Source organism: Entelurus aequoreus, linkage group LG10 (genome assembly GCF_033978785.1).
Source record: "Entelurus aequoreus isolate RoL-2023_Sb linkage group LG10, RoL_Eaeq_v1.1, whole genome shotgun sequence".
Taxonomy (NCBI): Eukaryota; Metazoa; Chordata; class Actinopteri; order Syngnathiformes; family Syngnathidae; genus Entelurus; species Entelurus aequoreus.
This window is the reverse complement of record NC_084740.1, coordinates 81308615-81328614: the sequence shown is the minus strand read 5'-3', so window position 1 is coordinate 81328614 and position 20000 is coordinate 81308615. Positions and strand designations below refer to the sequence as shown.

Sequence of the window (20000 nt, the reverse complement as noted above, 5' to 3'; positions counted from 1 at the left end):
AGCCTTTGTTTGTTTACTTACTATTAAAAGACAAGTTGGCTAGTATGTTCACTATTTTATTTAAGGACAAACATGCAATAATAAACATATGTTTAATATACACCAAGATTATTTGTTTAAATAAAGCCAATAATGACATTTTTATAAATATGACTTTTTTTTTTTCATTAGTTTGACCATTTAAAATCAACGATAATAAAAAAGGAGATGCTTGGAAATAGCATAAAAATGCCCCAAAAACTTGGAAAAACGCGATTCATAGCGTTACTTTTTGGTGTAACCATCATGAGCGTTCTGTTCGGGTGTATTTCTTTTATATTTTGATAAATCATATTTATGTATGACTAAATTTAAATAGGTATTGATCAATCTTTAAGCTGTGTGTATTTGATTTCAGTTTGCTTTTGACATCTTATTTAGAATTGTAGTTGAAACTTTTACAACCTTGTGTTGCGCTCATGATGGCGTAACCAAACTAGATTTCATTTAATGATCTTATTTTGAATATTTATTCCCTTTTTTTACATTTAGTATATTTAAATATTCATTTATAAACATTGAATACATTTCAAATATCAATAAAATGCAATTGCCTTCATCTTCTAGGGCAGGGTTCACCAACTTGGTGCCCGTAAGGACCAGATGAGTAGCCCGCTGGCCTGTTCTAAAAATAGCTCAAATAGCAGCACTTACCAGTGAGCTGCCTCTATTTTTTAAATTGTATTTATTTACTAGCAAGCTGGTCTCGCTTTGCCCGACATTTTTAATTCCAAGAGAGACAAAACTCAAATAGAATTTGAAAATCCAAGAAAATATTTTAAAGACTTGGTCTTCACTTGTTTAAATAAATTCATTCATTTTTTTACTTTGCTTCTTATAACTTTCAGAAAGACAATTTTAGAGAAAAAATACAACCTTAAAAATGATTTTAGGATTTTTAAACACATATACCTTTTTACCTTTTAAATTCCTTCCTCTTCTTTCCTGACAATTTAAATCAATGTTCAAGTAAATTTATTTTTTTATTGTAAAGAATAATAAATACATTTTAATTTAATTCTTCATTTTAGCTTCTGTTTTTTCGACGAAGAATATTTGTGAAATATTTCTTCAAACTTATTATGATTAAAATTGTAAAAAATTATTCTGGCAAATCTAGAAAATCTGTAGAATCAAATTTAAATCTTATTTCAAAGTCTTTTGAATTTCTTTTAAAATTTTTGTTCTGGAAAATCTAGAAGAAATAATGATTTGTCTTTGTTAGAAATATAGCTTGGTCCAATTTGTTATATATTCTAACAAAGTGTAGATTGGATTTTAACCTATTTAAAACATGTCATCAAAATTTTAAAATTAATCTTAATCAGGAAAAATGACTAATGATGTTCCATAAATTATTTTTTTAATTTTTTCAAAAAGATTCGAATTAGCTAGTTTTTCTCTTCTTTTTTTCGGTTGAATTTTGAATTTTAAAGAGTCGAAATTGAAGATAAACTATGTTTCAAAATTCAATTGTCATTTTTTTCGTGTTCTCTCCTCTTTTAAACCGTTCAATTAAGTGTAAATATCATTAATTATTCATAATAACATAGAGTTAAAGGTAAATTAAGCAAAATTGGCTATTTCTGGCAATTTATTGAAGTGTGTATCAAACTGGTAGCCCTTCGCATTAATCAGTACCCAAGAAGTAGCTCTTGGTTTCAAAAAGGTTGGTGACCCCTGCTCTAGGGTAATGTTTAGTTACACCAAGTCATGAGCGTAACACTAAGCTTCATCACTTTGACTTGTAATATCTCTAATTCTGCTGGTGTTTTATGCTTTTTTTCTTTTTGGAACATGTACTATACATATAATACAATAAAGTCCCATTTAAAAGGATGTTTCTAGCAATACTTTAATTTTGCCTTTGAAAGTAACACTCCAATGTCCATTAGTGGAGCTGTACACATACAGTATGTATTTCGATTCATCATGATTAATCACAGGTTACATATTGTCAATTAATTTTTAAAAAGGTCCCTCTGAAAGCAGCCATTACTGCCATGTGGCCCTCAATGAAAATGAGTTTGACAGCCCTGATGTAGACGATCATATCTGCTGTACACATTTACTTTACAAAAGAGGATATTTGTCTTGTTGCCTTATTTTTATTTGACTTTATTCAATGTTTGGGGAGAATTTTATTAAACAAAACCAGTTTTCTTTAAAAAAAAAAAAAAAAAAAAAAAGATCATTGCTGTTTATTTTATGGAGGAATGTAGTTAATCATAGAACTGGCACCTAATGTTTTTGGTTAGTTTTTTTTTAATATAGATTTTCAATCGAAAATTCATTCTAAATCGAATGGTTACCTCCAAGAATCGAATCGTGTGGTGCCCAAAGAGTCACAGCCCAACTATTTATAGCAGGTCTATTCAACTGGTGGCCCGCGTGCCAAAGTTTTCAATTTGGCCCGCCCAACATCAGCCAAATTAGCTTGATGAAAGCATTGAAAACAGTGTTGATGATGTATGCAGTACTCCCGCCACCCCACAGGGGGAAACAGCCAAGCACATGTTCAAGTTCAACTACCAATGATTGTCACACACACACACGCACACACACACACACACACACACACACTAGGTGTGGCGAAATTATTCTCTGCATTCGACCCATCACCCCTGGTAACTCCCTGGGAGGTGAGGGGAGCAGTGAGCAGCAGCAGTGGCCGCGTGTCGCAATGAGTAGAAGAAGATGACACTATTGACCCTAAAAATATTCCAAATATATCGCGAAAAAAATCTGACTTTTAACAGCGACTGGACAACAAAGTATGAAATTGCTGACTTTGCGATGTCTTTTGTGTTCGTGGCCGTGTTGTTTTTGTCTCTTTAACTCTGTTTGAACTCTTAAATATTCGTAACGCTGAAACACTAAACCTACTTTATTTATGGAACATGCACAATGGATGTTATTTGTGTCAAATACACAATGGACATTATTTGTGTAAAAATACACAATTTACGTTATTTATGGCTATATAAATAAACATTGATTGATTGATTGATTGATGTAAAATTCACAATGGACGTTATTTGTGTGAAATACACAATAGACATTATTTGTGTGACATACACAATGGACGTTATTTGTGTGAAATACACAATAGACATTATTTGTGTAAAAATACACAATTTACGTTATTTATGTAAAATACACAATGGACGTTATTTGTGTGAAATACACAATGGACATTATTTGTGTGAAATACACAATGGACATTATTTGTGTGAAATACACAATGGACATTATTTGTGTGAAATACACAATGGACATTATTTGTGTGAAATACACAATGGACATTATTTGTGTGAAATACACAAATTACGTTATTTATGTAAAATTCAGAATGGACGTTATTTGTGTGAAATACACAATAGACATTATTTATGTGACATACACAATGGATGTTATTTATGTAAAATGCACAATGTATGTAATTTGTGTAAAATACACAATGGACATTATTTGTGTGACATACACAATGGATGTTATTTATGTAAAATGCACAATGTATGTAATTTGTGTGAAATACACAATGGACATTATTTATGTGACATACACAATGGATGTTATTTATGTAAAATGCACAATGTATGTAATTTGTGTGAAATACACAATGGACATTATTTATGTGACATACACAATGGATGTTATTTGTGTAAAATACACGATGAACGTTATTTATGTAAAAAACACAATGGGCATTACTTGTGTAAAAATACACAATTTACATTATGTAACATTCACAATGGACGTTATTTGTGTGGAATACACAATGGACATTATTTGTGTAAAAATACACAAATTACGTTATTTATGTAAAATTCAAAATGGACGTTATTTGTGTGAAATACACAATAGACATTATTTATGTGACATACACAATGGATGTTATTTATGTAAAATGCACAATGTATGTAATTTGTGTAAAATATACGATGGACATTATTTATGTAAAATACACAATGGATGTTATTTGTGTAAAATACACAATGGGCATTAATTATGTGACATACACAATGGACGTTATTTATGTAAAATACACAATTGACATTATGTAAAATCCACAATGGACATTATTTGTGTAGAATACACAATGGACATTATTTATGTAAAATAAACAATGGACGTTATTTATGTGAAATACACAATGGATGTAATTTGTGTAAAATACACAATGGATGTTATTTGTGTAAAATACACAATGGACGTTATTTGTGTAAAATACACAATGGATGAGATTTATGTGAAATACACAATGGGCATTATTTATGTAAAATACACAATGGATGTTATTTATGTGAAGTACACAATGGATGTTATATGTGTAACATGCACAATGGACGTTGTTTGTGTAAAATACACGTTGGAGGTGATTTATGTAAAATACACAATGGATGTTATTTGTGTAAAATACACAATGGACATTATTTGTGTAGAATACACAATGGACATTATTTATGTAAAATAAACAATGGACGTTATTTATGTGAAATACACAATGGATGTAATTTGTGTAAAATACACAATGGATGTTATTTGTGTAAAATACACCATGGACGTTATTTGTGTAAAATACACAATGGATGAGATTTATGTGAAATACACAATGGGCATTATTTATGTAAAATACACAATGGATGTTATTTGTGTAAAGTACACAATGGACATTATTTATGTGACATACACAATGGATGTTATTTGTGTAACATACACAATGGACGTTGTTTGTGTAAAATACACATTGGAGGTGATTTATGTAAAACACACAATGGATGTTATTTGTGTAAAATACACAATGGACATTATTTATGTAAAATAAACAATGGATGTTATTTATGTAAAATAAACAATGGATGTTATTTGTGTAAAATACACAATGGACATTATTTATGTAAAATACACAATGGATGTTATTTGTGTAAAATACACAATGGACATTATTTATGTAAAATAAACAATGGATGTTATTTGTGTAAAATACACAATGGATGTAATTTGTGTAAAATACACAATGGATGTTATTTGTGTAAAATACACCATGGACGTTATTTGTGTAAAATACACAATGGATGTTATTTGTGTAAAATACACAATGGACGTTATTTGTGTAAAATACACAATGGATGAGATTTATGTGAAATACACAATGGGCATTATTTATGTAAAATACACAATGGATGTTATTTATGTGAAGTACACAATGGATGTTATTTGTGTAACATGCACAATGGACGTTGTTTGTGTAAAATACACGTTGGAGGTGATTTATGTAAAATACACAATGGATGTTATTTGTGTAAAATACACAATGGACATTATTTGTGTAGAATACACAATGGACATTATTTATGTAAAATAAACAATGGACGTTATTTATGTGAAATACACAATGGATGTAATTTGTGTAAAATACACAATGGATGTTATTTGTGTAAAATACACCATGGACGTTATTTGTGTAAAATACACAATGGATGAGATTTATGTGAAATACACAATGGGCATTATTTATGTAAAATACACAATGGATGTTATTTGTGTAAAGTACACAATGGACATTATTTATGTGACATACACAATGGATGTTATTTGTGTAACATACACAATGGACGTTGTTTGTGTAAAATACACATTGGAGGTGATTTATGTAAAATACACAATGGATGTTATTTGTGTAAAATACACAATGGACATTATTTATGTAAAATAAACAATGGATGTTATTTATGTAAAATAAACAATGGATGTTATTTGTGTAAAATACACAATGGACATTATTTATGTAAAATACACAATGGATGTTATTTGTGTAAAATACACAATGGACATTATTTATGTAAAATAAACAATGGATGTTATTTGTGTAAAATACACAATGGACATTATTTATGTAAAATAAACAATGGATGTTATTTGTGTAAAATACACCATGGACGTTATTTGTGTAAAATACACAATGGATGTTATTTGTGTAAAATACACAATGGACGTTATTTGTGTAAAATACACAATGGATGAGATTTATGTGAAATACACAATGGGCATTATTTATGTAAAATACACAATGGATGTTATTTATGTGAAGTACACAATGGATGTTATTTGTGTAACATGCACAATGGACGTTGTTTGTGTAAAATACACGTTGGAGGTGATTTATGTAAAATACACAATGGATGTTATTTGTGTAAAATACACAATGGACATTATTTGTGTAGAATACACAATGGACATTATTTATGTAAAATAAACAATGGACGTTATTTATGTGAAATACACAATGGATGTAATTTGTGTAAAATACACAATGGATGTTATTTGTGTAAAATACACCATGGACGTTATTTGTGTAAAATACACAATGGATGAGATTTATGTGAAATACACAATGGGCATTATTTATGTAAAATACACAATGGATGTTATTTGTGTAAAGTACACAATGGACATTATTTATGTGACATACACAATGGATGTTATTTGTGTAACATACACAATGGACGTTGTTTGTGTAAAATACACATTGGAGGTGATTTATGTAAAATACACAATGGATGTTATTTGTGTAAAATACACAATGGACATTATTTATGTAAAATAAACAATGGATGTTATTTATGTAAAATAAACAATGGATGTTATTTGTGTAAAATACACAATGGACATTATTTATGTAAAATACACAATGGATGTTATTTGTGTAAAATACACAATGGACATTATTTATGTAAAATAAACAATGGATGTTATTTGTGTAAAATACACAATGGACATTATTTATGTAAAATAAACAATGGATGTTATTTGTGTAGAATACACAATGGACTTTATGCTTGTGCAATGTTTATACTTTCAGTCTTACAAACCAAAATAAAGGAAGACATAAAACCGAGGAAGAAAAAAATAATTTAAAAGAAGGACCACCAATCCTCAACAAAACTTAGCATCTGTTTGGTCGTGCTGTTAACTATCTGCCGGGCTGCACGCGCTGCAAACGAGTAGCGAGGGCAGAACAATGACTTTATTGACAGTGCAGTGTGAAAGCCCGTGTGTTTATTTTGCAATTAAGTACGTTTCAAAGGAACGAAACCTTGCGGAGGCACTTTCTAAAGAAACGTCCACATTTTGATGTCGGGCCCCTCAAGGGCTCTTGAAACTGTGGCCCTCTTCATTTAGTGTAGTTTTTTTATTGCTTTACTCTCAATATAAAGTGACAGCCACATGTGCAAATGTATTGTAGATGAGAGTATTTGTGTAGTAGTACTATAGTAGTAGTAGTAGTAGTAGTGTGTATTTGTGTAGTAGTACTATAGTAGTAGTAGTAGTAGTAGTAGTAGTGTGTATTTGTGTAGTACTACTATAGTAGTAGTAGTAGTAGTAGTGTGTATTTGTGTAGTACTACTATAGTAGTAGTAGTAGTGTGTATTTGTGTAGTAGTACTATAGTAGTAGTAGTAGTCAGGGCCGGCCCGTGGCATAGGCCGTATAGGCAAATTCTAAGGGCGCCGTCCATCAGGGGGCGCCACGCCAGTGCCACAAATGTTGGAGAAAAAATAAATAAATTAATTTAAAAAAAAGTTGGTACTATTATTTCTAAATACAAAAAATAATCCCACGTTAATTAAAATGCAAAGTAAAGCCTATTTAATAGAAATATTATTTGTTACAACATTACGCCGACCCCCACCTCCCCTCCCCCGCACGGTGCGCCCCCTCCCCTCCCGTATCATGACTCTTTTTGGACGTCACCACATCAAAAAATCAACACAAGATGTCAAAACAGCCAAAACTGTCAGGTGCTCGGGGAAGAAAAAAGAGAAAAGAAGAGGAGGAGAAACGAGAAAAAAGACAGAGGTAGCAGGTAGGTCACGTTAGCCTACATGAAATTATTTGTCTGTTACAGAATGTGATAGTAACCTGGCTTTTTAGCATTAAGCTAATGTTACATGATTCTGCAATTGCTAATCAATAAATAGCTAGTTCTGCTTTAACGTCGGGTTGATATTGTGGAGGGGGCTAAATTGTTATGGAAAATAATAATGTAACGTTAGGTAATTACACTACTCCCACCTTACATTCCTCAGGGACATTTGTATTGGATCTTTTAAGCAGGTGTTTTTTTGTTTAACATTGTTATTGCCTTCTGGTTAGCTAATGTTTGCCCTGCAGGTAATAGTCACTTTTCCACCCCTTTATATATTAGGTATAGTTGTAAGCCTAGTTGTTAAAGTGCACATCATTAATGTTAATTAAGCAATATCACTCCTCCTAAAATCTTGCCTAGGGCACCAGATTGGTTAGGGCCGGGCCTGGTAGTAGTAGTGGTGTGTATTTGAGGCTAGCTGTTTGAAAGCTGCACTCATGTTGTACTCTGAGCATGCAGGCCTCACACTCCTGCCAGCTCAACCTGAATATCCATCAGGGCCGGCTCCCTTTTTTTCTTTTTTTTTTCAACACCCCTCCCCGCCTTTCATCGTCTCTTTCATGTGTACACGCCTCACGCCGCCCCGTTGGCCTAATTAGGCCGCGGCTATGTCACAACATCGCAGGCGGAGGCTTTAAGAGCGAGGAAGCGAGCAAATGGAGGACGAGGAGGAGCAGAGAGAGGGCGAAAGGGGCATCGCCTTTGCAGCGCCGGACGCACCAAGATACCGCTGACTCATCGTTTCACTCCCATGGAGTCCATACACCCCACCCCACCCCCCCCACCACCATGAGTGAGAGTCAGGGGCCTACCTGCTGGAAGGGCATGCGGAGGGCCCCCATGTTGACGTAGGGCGCCACCCTGCAGGCGTCCAGGTGGCTGCCGCTGCCCAGGATGACCCCTGGAGAGAAGGGAAAGATGTCTGTCAGGCGGCCAGACAGTTGTTGTTGTGTCAGAAGGATTGTTTGCTTTTTTTAAAAGAAGAATATTCAAGAAAAAAATCAATCACAAGAGTGGAAAAAGCCACGTTTACCTTTGTGCATCTGGTTTTCTTGTTTCCGACATTTTGCTCTTCTGTTTTGAAACCACACCTGCAATTTGAAGAAGAAAAAAAATAGCGCCGTGTTAGATACTCCAGTCGTCATTTGTAATAGAGTACCGTATTTTTCCGGAGTATGAGTCGCTCCGGAGTATGAGTCGCACCGGAGTATGAGTCGCACCGGCCGAAAATGCATAGTAAAGAAAGAAAAAAAGATATATAAGTCGCTTTTTTGGGGGGAAATGTATTTGATAAAAGCCAACAGCAAGAATAGACATTTGAAAGGCAATTTAAAATGTCTAAAGAATAGTGAACAACAGGCTGAATAAGTGTACGTTATATGAGGCATAAATAACCAACTGAGAAGGTGCCTGGTATGTTAACGTAACATATTATTAGGGATGTCCGATAAATGCGTTAAAATGTAATATCGGAAATTATCGGTATCGTTTTTTTTAATATCTGTATCGGTTTTATTTATTTTTTTTTTTATTAAATCAACATAAAAAACACAAGATAGACTTACAATTAGTGCACCAACCCAAAAAACCTCCCTCCCCCCATTTCTTTCTGTTATCAATATTCTGGTTCCTACATTATATATCAATATATATTAATACAGTCTGCAAGGGATACAGTCCGTAAGCACACATGATTGTGCGTGCTGCTGCTCCACTAATAGTACTAACCTTTAACACTTAATTGTACTCATTTTCATTCATTACTAGTTTCTATGTAACTGTTTTTATATTGTTTTACTTTCTTTTTTATTCAAGGAATTTTTTTAATTTAGTTATCTTATTTTATTATTATTTTTAAAAAGTACCTTATCTTCACCATACCTGGTTGTCCAAATTAGGCATAATAATGTGTTCATTCCACGACTGCATATATCGGTTGATATCGGTATCGGTAATTAAAGAGTTGGACAATATCGGAATATCGGATATCGGCAAAAAGCCATCATCGGACATCCCTACATATTATGGTAAGAGTCATTCAAATAACTATAACATATAGAACATGCTATACGTTTACCAAACAATCTGTCACTCCTAATCGCTAAATCCCATGAAATCTTATACGTCTAGTCTCTTACGTCAATGACATCAATAATATTATTTGATATTTTACGCTAATGTGTTCATCATTTCACACATAAGTCGCTCCAGAGTATAAATCGCTATGGAAAAAACTGCGACTTATAGTCCGAAAAATACGGTACTTAATTTTTCATTTATTACAACTTTACATTACATATTTGCGTCATAAAATTATGACTTTGTTCTTGTGGAGTTGACCTAAAAATACTACAGTTGTCCGCAAAAAAATGTAAAGGGTTAAACTTCTGACTTTATTCCTGCAAAAATTATCATTTTTACACATCATTCTACAACTTCAATTCAAGTTTTTTATTTCTTTTTTTTTTTTGGTGATCCAACTCAACTCTTGCCTTAATCTCGATTAAAAATGTTCACGTAGTTTTTCCTTGAAAGCAGACTTCTCTGGCATTTCTCTAAAACGTTTGTGTAATAAAATGACCACATTTTGCTAATAATGATGCAACTATTTTGACAAAGTGCACTTTTTCACTCTGACCAATTATTACCGTATTTTTCGGAGTATAAGTCGCTCCGGAGTATAAGTCGCACCGGCCGAAAATGCATAATAAAGAAGGAAAAAAACATATATAAGTCGCACTGGAGTATAAGTCACATTTTTTGGGGGAAATGTATTTGATAAAATACATAAAATCCAACAATTTGAAAGGCAATTTCAAATAAATCAAGAATAGTGAACAACAGGCTGAATAAGTGTACGTTATATGAGGCATAAATAACCAACTGGTATGTTAACGTAACATATTATGGTAAGAGTCATTCAAATAACTATAACATATAGAACATGCTATACGTTTACCAAACAATCTGTCACTCCTAATCGCTAAATCCCATGAAATCTTATACGTCTAGTCTCTTACGTGAATGAGATCAATAATATTATTTGTGTTCATAATATCACACATTAGTCGCTCCCAAGTATAAGTCGCACCCCCGGCCAAACTATGAAAAAAATTGCGACTTATTGTCCGAAAAATACGGTAATAAAGGTGCATGGAGAACTAAGCCTTCCCTCAAACATATGCAGGAAAATGATTAAAGCATATACCGTATTTTTCAGACTATAAGTCGCAGGGTCAGGAGCGACTTATGTGTGAAATGATGAACACATTAGCGTAAAATATCAAATAATATTATTGATCTCATTCACATAAGAGACTAGACGTATAAGATTTCATGGGATTTAGCGATTAGGAGTGACAGATTGTTTGGTAAACGTATAGCATGTTCTATATGTTATAGTTATTTGAATGACTCTTACCATAATATGTTACGTTAACATACCAGGCACCTTCTCAGTTGCTTATTTTTAGGGATGAATGTTTGATAAGAAATTATCGAGTTCGAGCCTATTATCGAATCCTCTTATCGAACCGATTCCTTATCGATTCTCTTATCGAATCCAGATAGGTTGTTGTACACTACCGTTCAAAAGTTTGGGGTCACCCAAACAATTTTGTGGAATAGCCTTCATTTCTAAGAACAAGAATAGACTGTCGAGTTTCAGATGAAAGTTCTCTTTTTCTGGCCATTCTGAGCGTTTAATTGAACCCACAAATGTGATGCTCCAGAAACTCAATCTGCTCAAAGGAAGGTCAGTTTTGTAGCTTCTGTAACAAGCTAAAGTGTTTTCACATGTGTGAACATGATTGCACAAGGGTTTTCTAATCATCAATTAGCCTTCTGAGCCAATGAGCAAACACATTGTACCATTAGAACACTGGAGTGATAGTTGCTGGAAATGGGCCTCTATACACCTATGTAGATATTGCACCAAAAACCAGACATTTGCAACTAGAATAGTCATTTAGCACATTAGCAATGTATAGAGTGTATTTCTTTCAAGTTAAGACTAGTTTAAAGTTATCTTCATTGAAAAGTACAGTGCTTTTCCTTCAAAAATAAGGACATTTCAATGTGACCCCAAACTTTTGAACGGTAGTGTATATGGAAAAAAACACAATATTTGGTTTAACAAAAGCTCACTTTTATTTTATAAGAAAAAGATCAAATAAAATAAATAAATATTGACTGTTACCCCTTGAGACACTTGTGATTTAGGGCTATATAAATAAACATTGATTGATTGATTGATACCCCACCTAAAAAAAAGAAGAAGAAAAAATATTGACTGTTGTTACCCAAAGTATATTAAGTGGGACTTTTCAGAAAAACAAATATATACAGTAACACAAACCTGTCTCTGTGATCACTATAGGTGAATAGCCATGCCTTGAGGCGTTTTTTCCCATCCATTATTTTTGCTGCTTGTGTGACATTACAGGAAATGACGTAGCTCAGTCTACGTCATTTCCTGTGATGTCCCACAGGGCATTTCCTGTGGGACGGGATTCGTTCCCAGGGATTCGAATAAAGAACCAACTCTTTGTCTTTACTATAGTGGCCTCGATAAGGGGAACCGGTTCTCAAAAAGGGATTCGAGTCCATGGAATCGGTTCTTTTCTTATCGAACAACCGGGAGAACCGGTTTCGAACATCATCCCTAGTTATTTATGCCTCATATAACGTACACTTATTCAGCCTGTTGTTCACTATTCTTGATTTATTTGAAATTGCCTTTCAAATGTCTATTCTTGCTGTTGGCTTTTATCAAATACATTTACCCCAAAAATGCGACTTATACTCCAGTGCGACTTATATATGTTTTTTTTTCCTTCTTTATTGTGCATTTTCGGCCGGTGCGACTTATACTCCGGAGCGACTTATACTCCGAAAAACGCGGTACAGTCGTGACAGTGTTCGAGGTGTTAAAGCTGCAATCAGGGAAAAACAATCAAGCCCAAAAAGTATAGAAAATAAAATGAGGGCCTAAATTAAGCCTAAAAAAAGGCTACATGATGTCACAACATGAATACTACAGGAGTGTTGGCTGCTCAGTATCGTGGCCACTGATTGGCTCAGCCTCAGGCAGCATTACTAAATTGGATTGAATAAAAGGTGAGTATTTCCAGGGCCTCCACGTGCTAAATTAATTTTATTAATCCCTCATTAATGTTTTTTCTCATTTTTTATTTTTGTGAATTTTTTTCCTATACTTTTTTAAATCAAACTCACATTTAATTTGATGCGTGTTTTATACTTAAAACCAATTTGTTGGAACTAAATCGCTCAGTGATTGTTAATTTGGCGCAAAAATATTAATGTTGACATCATGAAGACTTGACTTTTATAAACACAATTCAAAGCCTTTCAAGACTCGCACTGACGGTTATGTATTTTACCAGTGACGGAGCAGGAAGCGGCTAGGAATAAGTTTGCTGTAAATTTCCACATGGAAATTATTTGACATTTAGCACTTCTAATCCGAGGTTGGCAGGGCCCGTGATCTCTACTTACATGTCTGGAGGATTCTCATATTAATAAAACATATGTACACGTTCATATTATACATCAACTATGAAAATATTAAATCCATAATTAATAATTCCTACTTTCAGAAATTCTTTTTGCCACAACCAATTAACAGCGATAAACGAGGGATTACTGAAATATGTGCAAATAATGTGTTTAAAGTGTGTAAATGTGCACTATATATTAGTTTATTAACATTGCATATTATTATTTAGGGTCCCCCCCCCCCCCCCCCAAATATATAAGTTGGTGTTTTACCTTATGTGTGTTCATTATTGAGTTGCACAAATGTAAATAAAACATGTTCAATGCAGCCTAAAGGCTTCTGCACATAAACAAATAGACAATTAAATATGTACAAAAAATGAGTATGCAGCGTGTAAATGTGCTAGACGTTGTTTACATGACGTGTTCATGAACATATGACACTGTACGAATTGTTGTCAGGCCATTAATGCTCATCATCAGGCTCCTTTTGTAGTGAATAATTATTATATTAGCGTCCTTTTTGAATGATTATCATCTCACTGGTGAGGAATTAGGGATCGTTTGGACTTCACAGGGCTTAGTGTTGATGAGGATTAGTGGTATGATGACGTCATTGGGAGGGAGTCGGACAACGGTCCCTCGCCGTCATAATAGTGCCTCAGATTGATTTCTTTTTAGCAATATTATTATGAGGATGATGCGCAGTTGTAAGATAAAAGTGTCTATGGAGTATGTTAGATCTTCATTACCGTTTTTCACAAACGCCATAATCTAATTTTTTTTTTTTTTTTTTGACAAGAGACAGTGAATAATGACATTTAATTTAGCAGCGCGCCGGCACACACACACACACACACACACACACACACACACACACACACACACACACACACACACACACACACACACACACACACACGTATAAGTGAATTAGAGAGTGTGCTCATAACTTTCAATTACACGACGCATTGACAGCACAACACACACACAGCGAATAAAATAAACACACTTTTCCCTGCTGTACGTGAACGCAACACTCCTATTAAATCCTATCACTCGCATTTAATTGCAGATAATGATGCGTTCGTGTTCGTTAACAAGAGCACTTATTATCGGGCACAATTAATGTTCGTTTTTTTCTTCATATTGCATATCTCACGGTATTTTTTTTTTTGTATAATTAAATACAGATAGTTTTTATTTGTATTTATTTTTTTATTATCTTTTTATTTTATGTTTTTTTTTTTGTTTTGTTTTGTTTTGTTTTTTTTAATACACTGTAGCACTTTGAGGTTGTTTACTCAATGTAAAGTGCTTTTTACAAATAAAATCTATTATTATTATTAGATAACCTTTTTAAAAGTGCCAAATACCAAACTGTGTGTTTGAGAATAATTTCTTGAATTAAAATATGTCATGTATGAAATTATTAAATATGTATATAATGGATGGATAATATTTTTTCTTTTATTTTATGTTTTTCCTTTTTATTTTTTTTTGTCTATTTATCCACCAACCTTTGTTTTGCCAAGAGGTGCCACTCTGAGCCTTATTTAGTCCAGCTCCATGCCAATTATCTGCACCTGTTCCACCTTCTGCACCTACAGGGAGCCAGGAAGCAAGACCCGGAGGAAGGCGGGACCCACCTGGACGCGGGCCTCCGAGAGACCGAGGCGCTGGCTGAGCTCCTCCCGCATGAAGGCGTCAGGGTAGTGGGTCTCGTCGAAGAGTCTCTCCAGCTCGTTGAGTTGTTCCAGCGTGAAGTTGGTGCGACTTCGACGCTGCTTCAGCTTGCTTTGAGCGTCCTCGTCCTCGGACTTCACCTCCTCCTTCTTGTCCTTGCTGCACTCGTAGATGCCTGCACGGAGCACAAGGTCAGTTTTTGTGTGTGTGTGTGTGTGTGTGTGTGTGTGTGTGTGTGTGTGTGTGTGTGTGTGTGTGTGTGTGTGTGTGTGTGTGTGTGTGTGTGTGTGTGTGTGTGTGTGTGTGTGTGCGAGAAAATGTGTACGTGTGCGAGAAAATGTGTGTGTGCAACATACATCGAAATAATTGGCAAATTCTTTAATATATATGTCATTATGGAAGCATACTATTTTTTTTATTAATCATATTAAAAATTATGGGGGAAAAAAAAATATATATATATATATCTTAAGGATTTTTTTGCACGTATAGTTTTTTTTTTGCACATTGTGCCTGATAGAACATTTTCAAATGCATTAATAACATGCCAGATAATATCACCAAAAGTCCATTTTAAAATCATAGACTGTATTTATAGTATTCACATGTGAATAATGCTGTGTAATAGACTGTATTTATATTATTTACATGTGAATAATGCTGTATAATAGACTGTATTTATATGTATAATAGACTGTATTTATATTATGCACATGTGAATAACGCTGTATAATAGACTGTATTTATATTATTCACATGTGAATAATGCTGTATAATAGACTGTATTTATATTATTCACATGTGAATAATGCTGTATAATAGACTGTATTTATATGTATAATAAACTGTATTTATATTATTCACATGTGAATAATGCTGTATAATAGACTGTATTTATATTATTCATATGTGAATAATGCTGTACAAATTGACTATATTTATGTTATTTACATACAAATAATGCTGTATAATAGACTGTATTTATATTATTCACATGTGAATAATGCTGTATAATAGACTGTATTTATATGTATAATAGACTGTATTTATATTATTCACATGTGAATAATGCTGTATAATAGACTATATTTATGTTATTTACATGTGAATAATGCTGTGTAATAGACTGTATTTATGTTATTTACATGTGAATAATGCTGTATAATAGACTGTATTTATATTATTCACATGTGAATAATGCTGTATAATAGACTATATGTATGTTATTTACATGTGAATAATGCTGTATAATAGACTGTATTTATATGTATAATAAACTGTATTTATATTATTCACATGTGAATAATGCTGTATATTAGACTGTATTTATATTATTCACATGTGAATAATGCTGTATAATAGACTATGTTTGTTATTTACATGTGAATAATGCTGTACAATAGACCGTATTTATATTATTCACATGTGAATAATGCTGTATAATAGACTGTATTTATATTATTCACATGTAAAAAAAAAAATACCTAAGTGTTTATTGTTTATTATGAGCGAACTGTGGAGCTGAATTTCCCCCAGGGATCAATAAAGTACTTTCTATTCTATTCTATTCCGTAGGAAATAAATAAAAAACAAAATAAATAAACATCATTTTGTTGCTTCTCTATAGCTGAGTAACACATATTTTTGTATTTTAAAAGGACAAAATTGTGCACAATTAGGGAAATTGTAAATATTACTAGTTTATGTTTGGAAATGTATTACATTTGTAGAGTTAAAAGTTCAAGATGTTGCTTTTGTGCCTGGAAACATATGAGTGTGTAAGTGTAATAACGTTCATGCTGAATGATTAATGATAGTTATTTTGTACAATCTGATTCCAAATGATTCATTCTTTAAAAATCTCTCTTTCTATATATGTCTGGAAATAACGTTATTTTATTTTTTTAAATACAGTAAACAATAATCGTTTGTAACATATACGTCTGGAGGTATTATTTTATTGTTTATGTACCTTCTAAAAGAATAATTTGTAGCATTTGTCTGAAAATAATATTGTTGTTTAGCAATAATCATATGTGTGGACATATTTCATTGTTTTAATACCTTTTAAAATAATAATTTGTAGCATTTATCTGGAAATAACATTATGTTATTGTTTAAAAATAATCAAATATATGTGTGGAAATATTTCATTGTTCTAAAAACCTTGTAAAATAATAATTTGCAGCATTTATCTGGAAATGACATTATTTTATTGTTTAAATTACCATAAAAATAATCATGTGTGGAAATGTTTCTTTGTTCTGATGCCCTGTAAAAGATGAATTTGTAGCATTTGTCCTGAAATGACATTATTTCATTGTTTAAAAATAACCATATGTGTGGAAATATTATTACATTACCTTATAAACGATTAATTTGTAGCATTTGTCTTGGAATAACGTTATTATGTTGTTTAAATTACCCTAAAGATAATAATGTGTGTGGAAATATTATTTAATTGTTGTAAACCTTATCTAAATAATAATTTGTAGCATTTGTCTGGAAAGAACATTATTTTATTGTTTAAAAATAACCATATGTGTGGAAATATTATTACATTACTTTATAAAAGATTAATTTGTAGCATTTGTCTGGAAATAACGTTATTGTATTGTTTAAATTACCCGAAAAATAATAATGTGTGTGGAAATATTATTTCGTTGTTGCAAACCTTATAAAAATAGTAATTTGTAGCATTTGTCTGGAAATGACATTATTTAATTGTTTAAATCCATCCATCCATCCATTTTTCTACCGCTTGTCCCTTTTGAGGTTGCTGGGGCGTGGGGGGGCTGCATTCGGGTGGAAGTCGGGGTACACCCTGGACAAGTCGCCACCTCATCGCAAATTGTTTAAATTACCACTATTAAAAAAAAAACATTTGTCTGGAAATAACATTTTATTGTTTAAATTACCATTAAAAAAATTGTCTGGAAATAACTTTTTTATTGTTTAAATTACCATTAAAAAAACAATTTGTCTGGAAATAACATTATTTCATTGAAATTACCATTATAAAAAAAATTGTCTGGAAATAACTTTTTTTATTGTTTAAATTACCATTAAAAACATTTGTCTGGAAACAACATTATTTTATTGTTTAAATTACCATTAAAAAAAAAACATTTGTCTGGAAATAACATTATGTTATTGTTTAAATTACCATTAAAAAAAATTGTCTGGAAATAACATTATTTTATTGTTTAAAATACCATTAAAAACATTTGTCTGGAAATAACTTTTTTATTGTTTAAATTACCATTAAAAACATTTGTTTGGAAATAACATTATTTTATTGTTTAAATTACCATTAAAAATTGTCTGGAAAAAGCATTATTTTATTGTTTAAAATAACCATTAAAAACATTTGTCTGGAAATAACATTATTTTATTATTTAAATTACCATTAAAAAAATTGTCTGGAAATAACATTATTTTATAGTTTAAATTACCATTAAAAACATTTGTCTGGAAATAACATTATTTTATTGTTTAAATTACCATTCAAAAAATTGTCTGGAAATAACATTATTTTATAGTTTAAATTACCATTAAAAACATTTGTCTGGAAATAACATTATTTTATTGTTTAAATTACCATTAAAAAAATTGTCTGGAAATAACATTATTTTATTGTTTAAATTACCATTAAAAACATTTGTCTGGAAATAACATTATTTTACTGTTTAAATTACCATGGAAATATTATTTAATTGATTTAAACACCTAAAATAATCATTTGTAGCCTTTTTCCGAAAATGATATTTTCATTGCCCCCCAAAAATGATTGGTGTGTAAATATTAGAACATATTTAAAATAATGATATTTAAGGTTATTTGTTATGTCCGGAAATAATGTCGTTAAAAAACAACAATTAGGTTGTCTGCACGTATTTAATTTGAACGCACCGAGGACTCTTATTTTGTAGTATTTAGGGATTTTTAGCATTAAAAAAAAAAAGTATAATATGTTAAAAAAAAAAAAAAACGACAAAAATTGGGGTTTACCTTCCGTGGGTCTCGTGACGCTAAAGTCCTTGAGCTTGTCCTTGTCCAGCTCGTGCACGTGCTCCTTGAACACGTGCAGCGGGCAGTGCGCGCCCTCGGCGAAGTCGTGCACGCCCTGCTCGGGGCTGTGCAGCTCGCGTGCCCGCGCCAAGCCGCTCTCGAGAACTTCCCGGTAAGTGACGGCCTCCTTGCTGCTCGCCGCGCCGCTCTTCGACTCGAACGACTTGGACACGAACGCCGTCAACTCTTCCATGGCGGCCTCCTCTTCTTCTCCTTCTCCTCCGCTTTCACTTACTTTATATTAATACCAAAAAAAAAAATAAAGAATGTAGAAAAAAATGAAAAAAAAAAATCCCGGCGTGGAGCCTCCGCGTGTGAAGGAGTGGAGGTGAGATCACTCCTGCTGTTGTGTGAAGGAGAGCTGACTATTTATACACCACCACCTCCAGCACAAAAAAAAAAAAAAAAGAAAAAAGAGCCTCCTCCTCTTCCTCTTCCTCCTCCTCCTCCTCCTCATCCTCACGCTGCCGTCTCTCGCAATTAAAGGCCTCAGCTGCACTTTTTGCACAATTCAACTTTCAGCAAAATGGTGGGGTGGGGTGGGGGGTGCATCCAATCTTCCTCACTTTTCCATCTTTTTCTCTTCTTTCTCCCCCACAAATCAATGATGGAGGCTGATGGAGGCTGATGGAGGCTGCTGGATGAATGAAAAGGATTACAAGTGTGCTCTCTTTATACTCTTAATATTCAATCATTAGCATTTTTATAATGACATCATTTGACTGCAATAGCAATGATGTCTTTTACTCGATCTA

General features: G+C 32.7%; 1 protein-coding gene across 2 annotated transcripts in view; it reads right to left on the bottom strand.

The window, feature by feature from the left end:
* LOC133658131 (short stature homeobox protein-like) overlaps window positions 1-19641 on the bottom strand; it is a 32483-nt gene extending 12842 nt beyond the window's left edge. Inside the window, exons 1-4 of one of the 2 annotated variants that reach the window (XM_062059776.1) lie at window positions 19186-19641; window positions 15138-15349; window positions 9005-9062; window positions 8784-8893 (exon numbers count right to left, since the gene is read on the bottom strand). In XM_062059776.1, the coding sequence (XP_061915760.1) occupies window positions 8784-8893; window positions 9005-9062; window positions 15138-15349; window positions 19186-19438 (633 nt within the window). In that variant the 5' untranslated portion in view covers window positions 19439-19641. The remainder of the gene's footprint in view (window positions 1-8783; window positions 8894-9004; window positions 9063-15137; window positions 15350-19185) is intronic. The other variant, XM_062059777.1, reaches the window with a different exon arrangement.
* Between the last annotated feature and the right edge of the window lie 359 nt (window positions 19642-20000).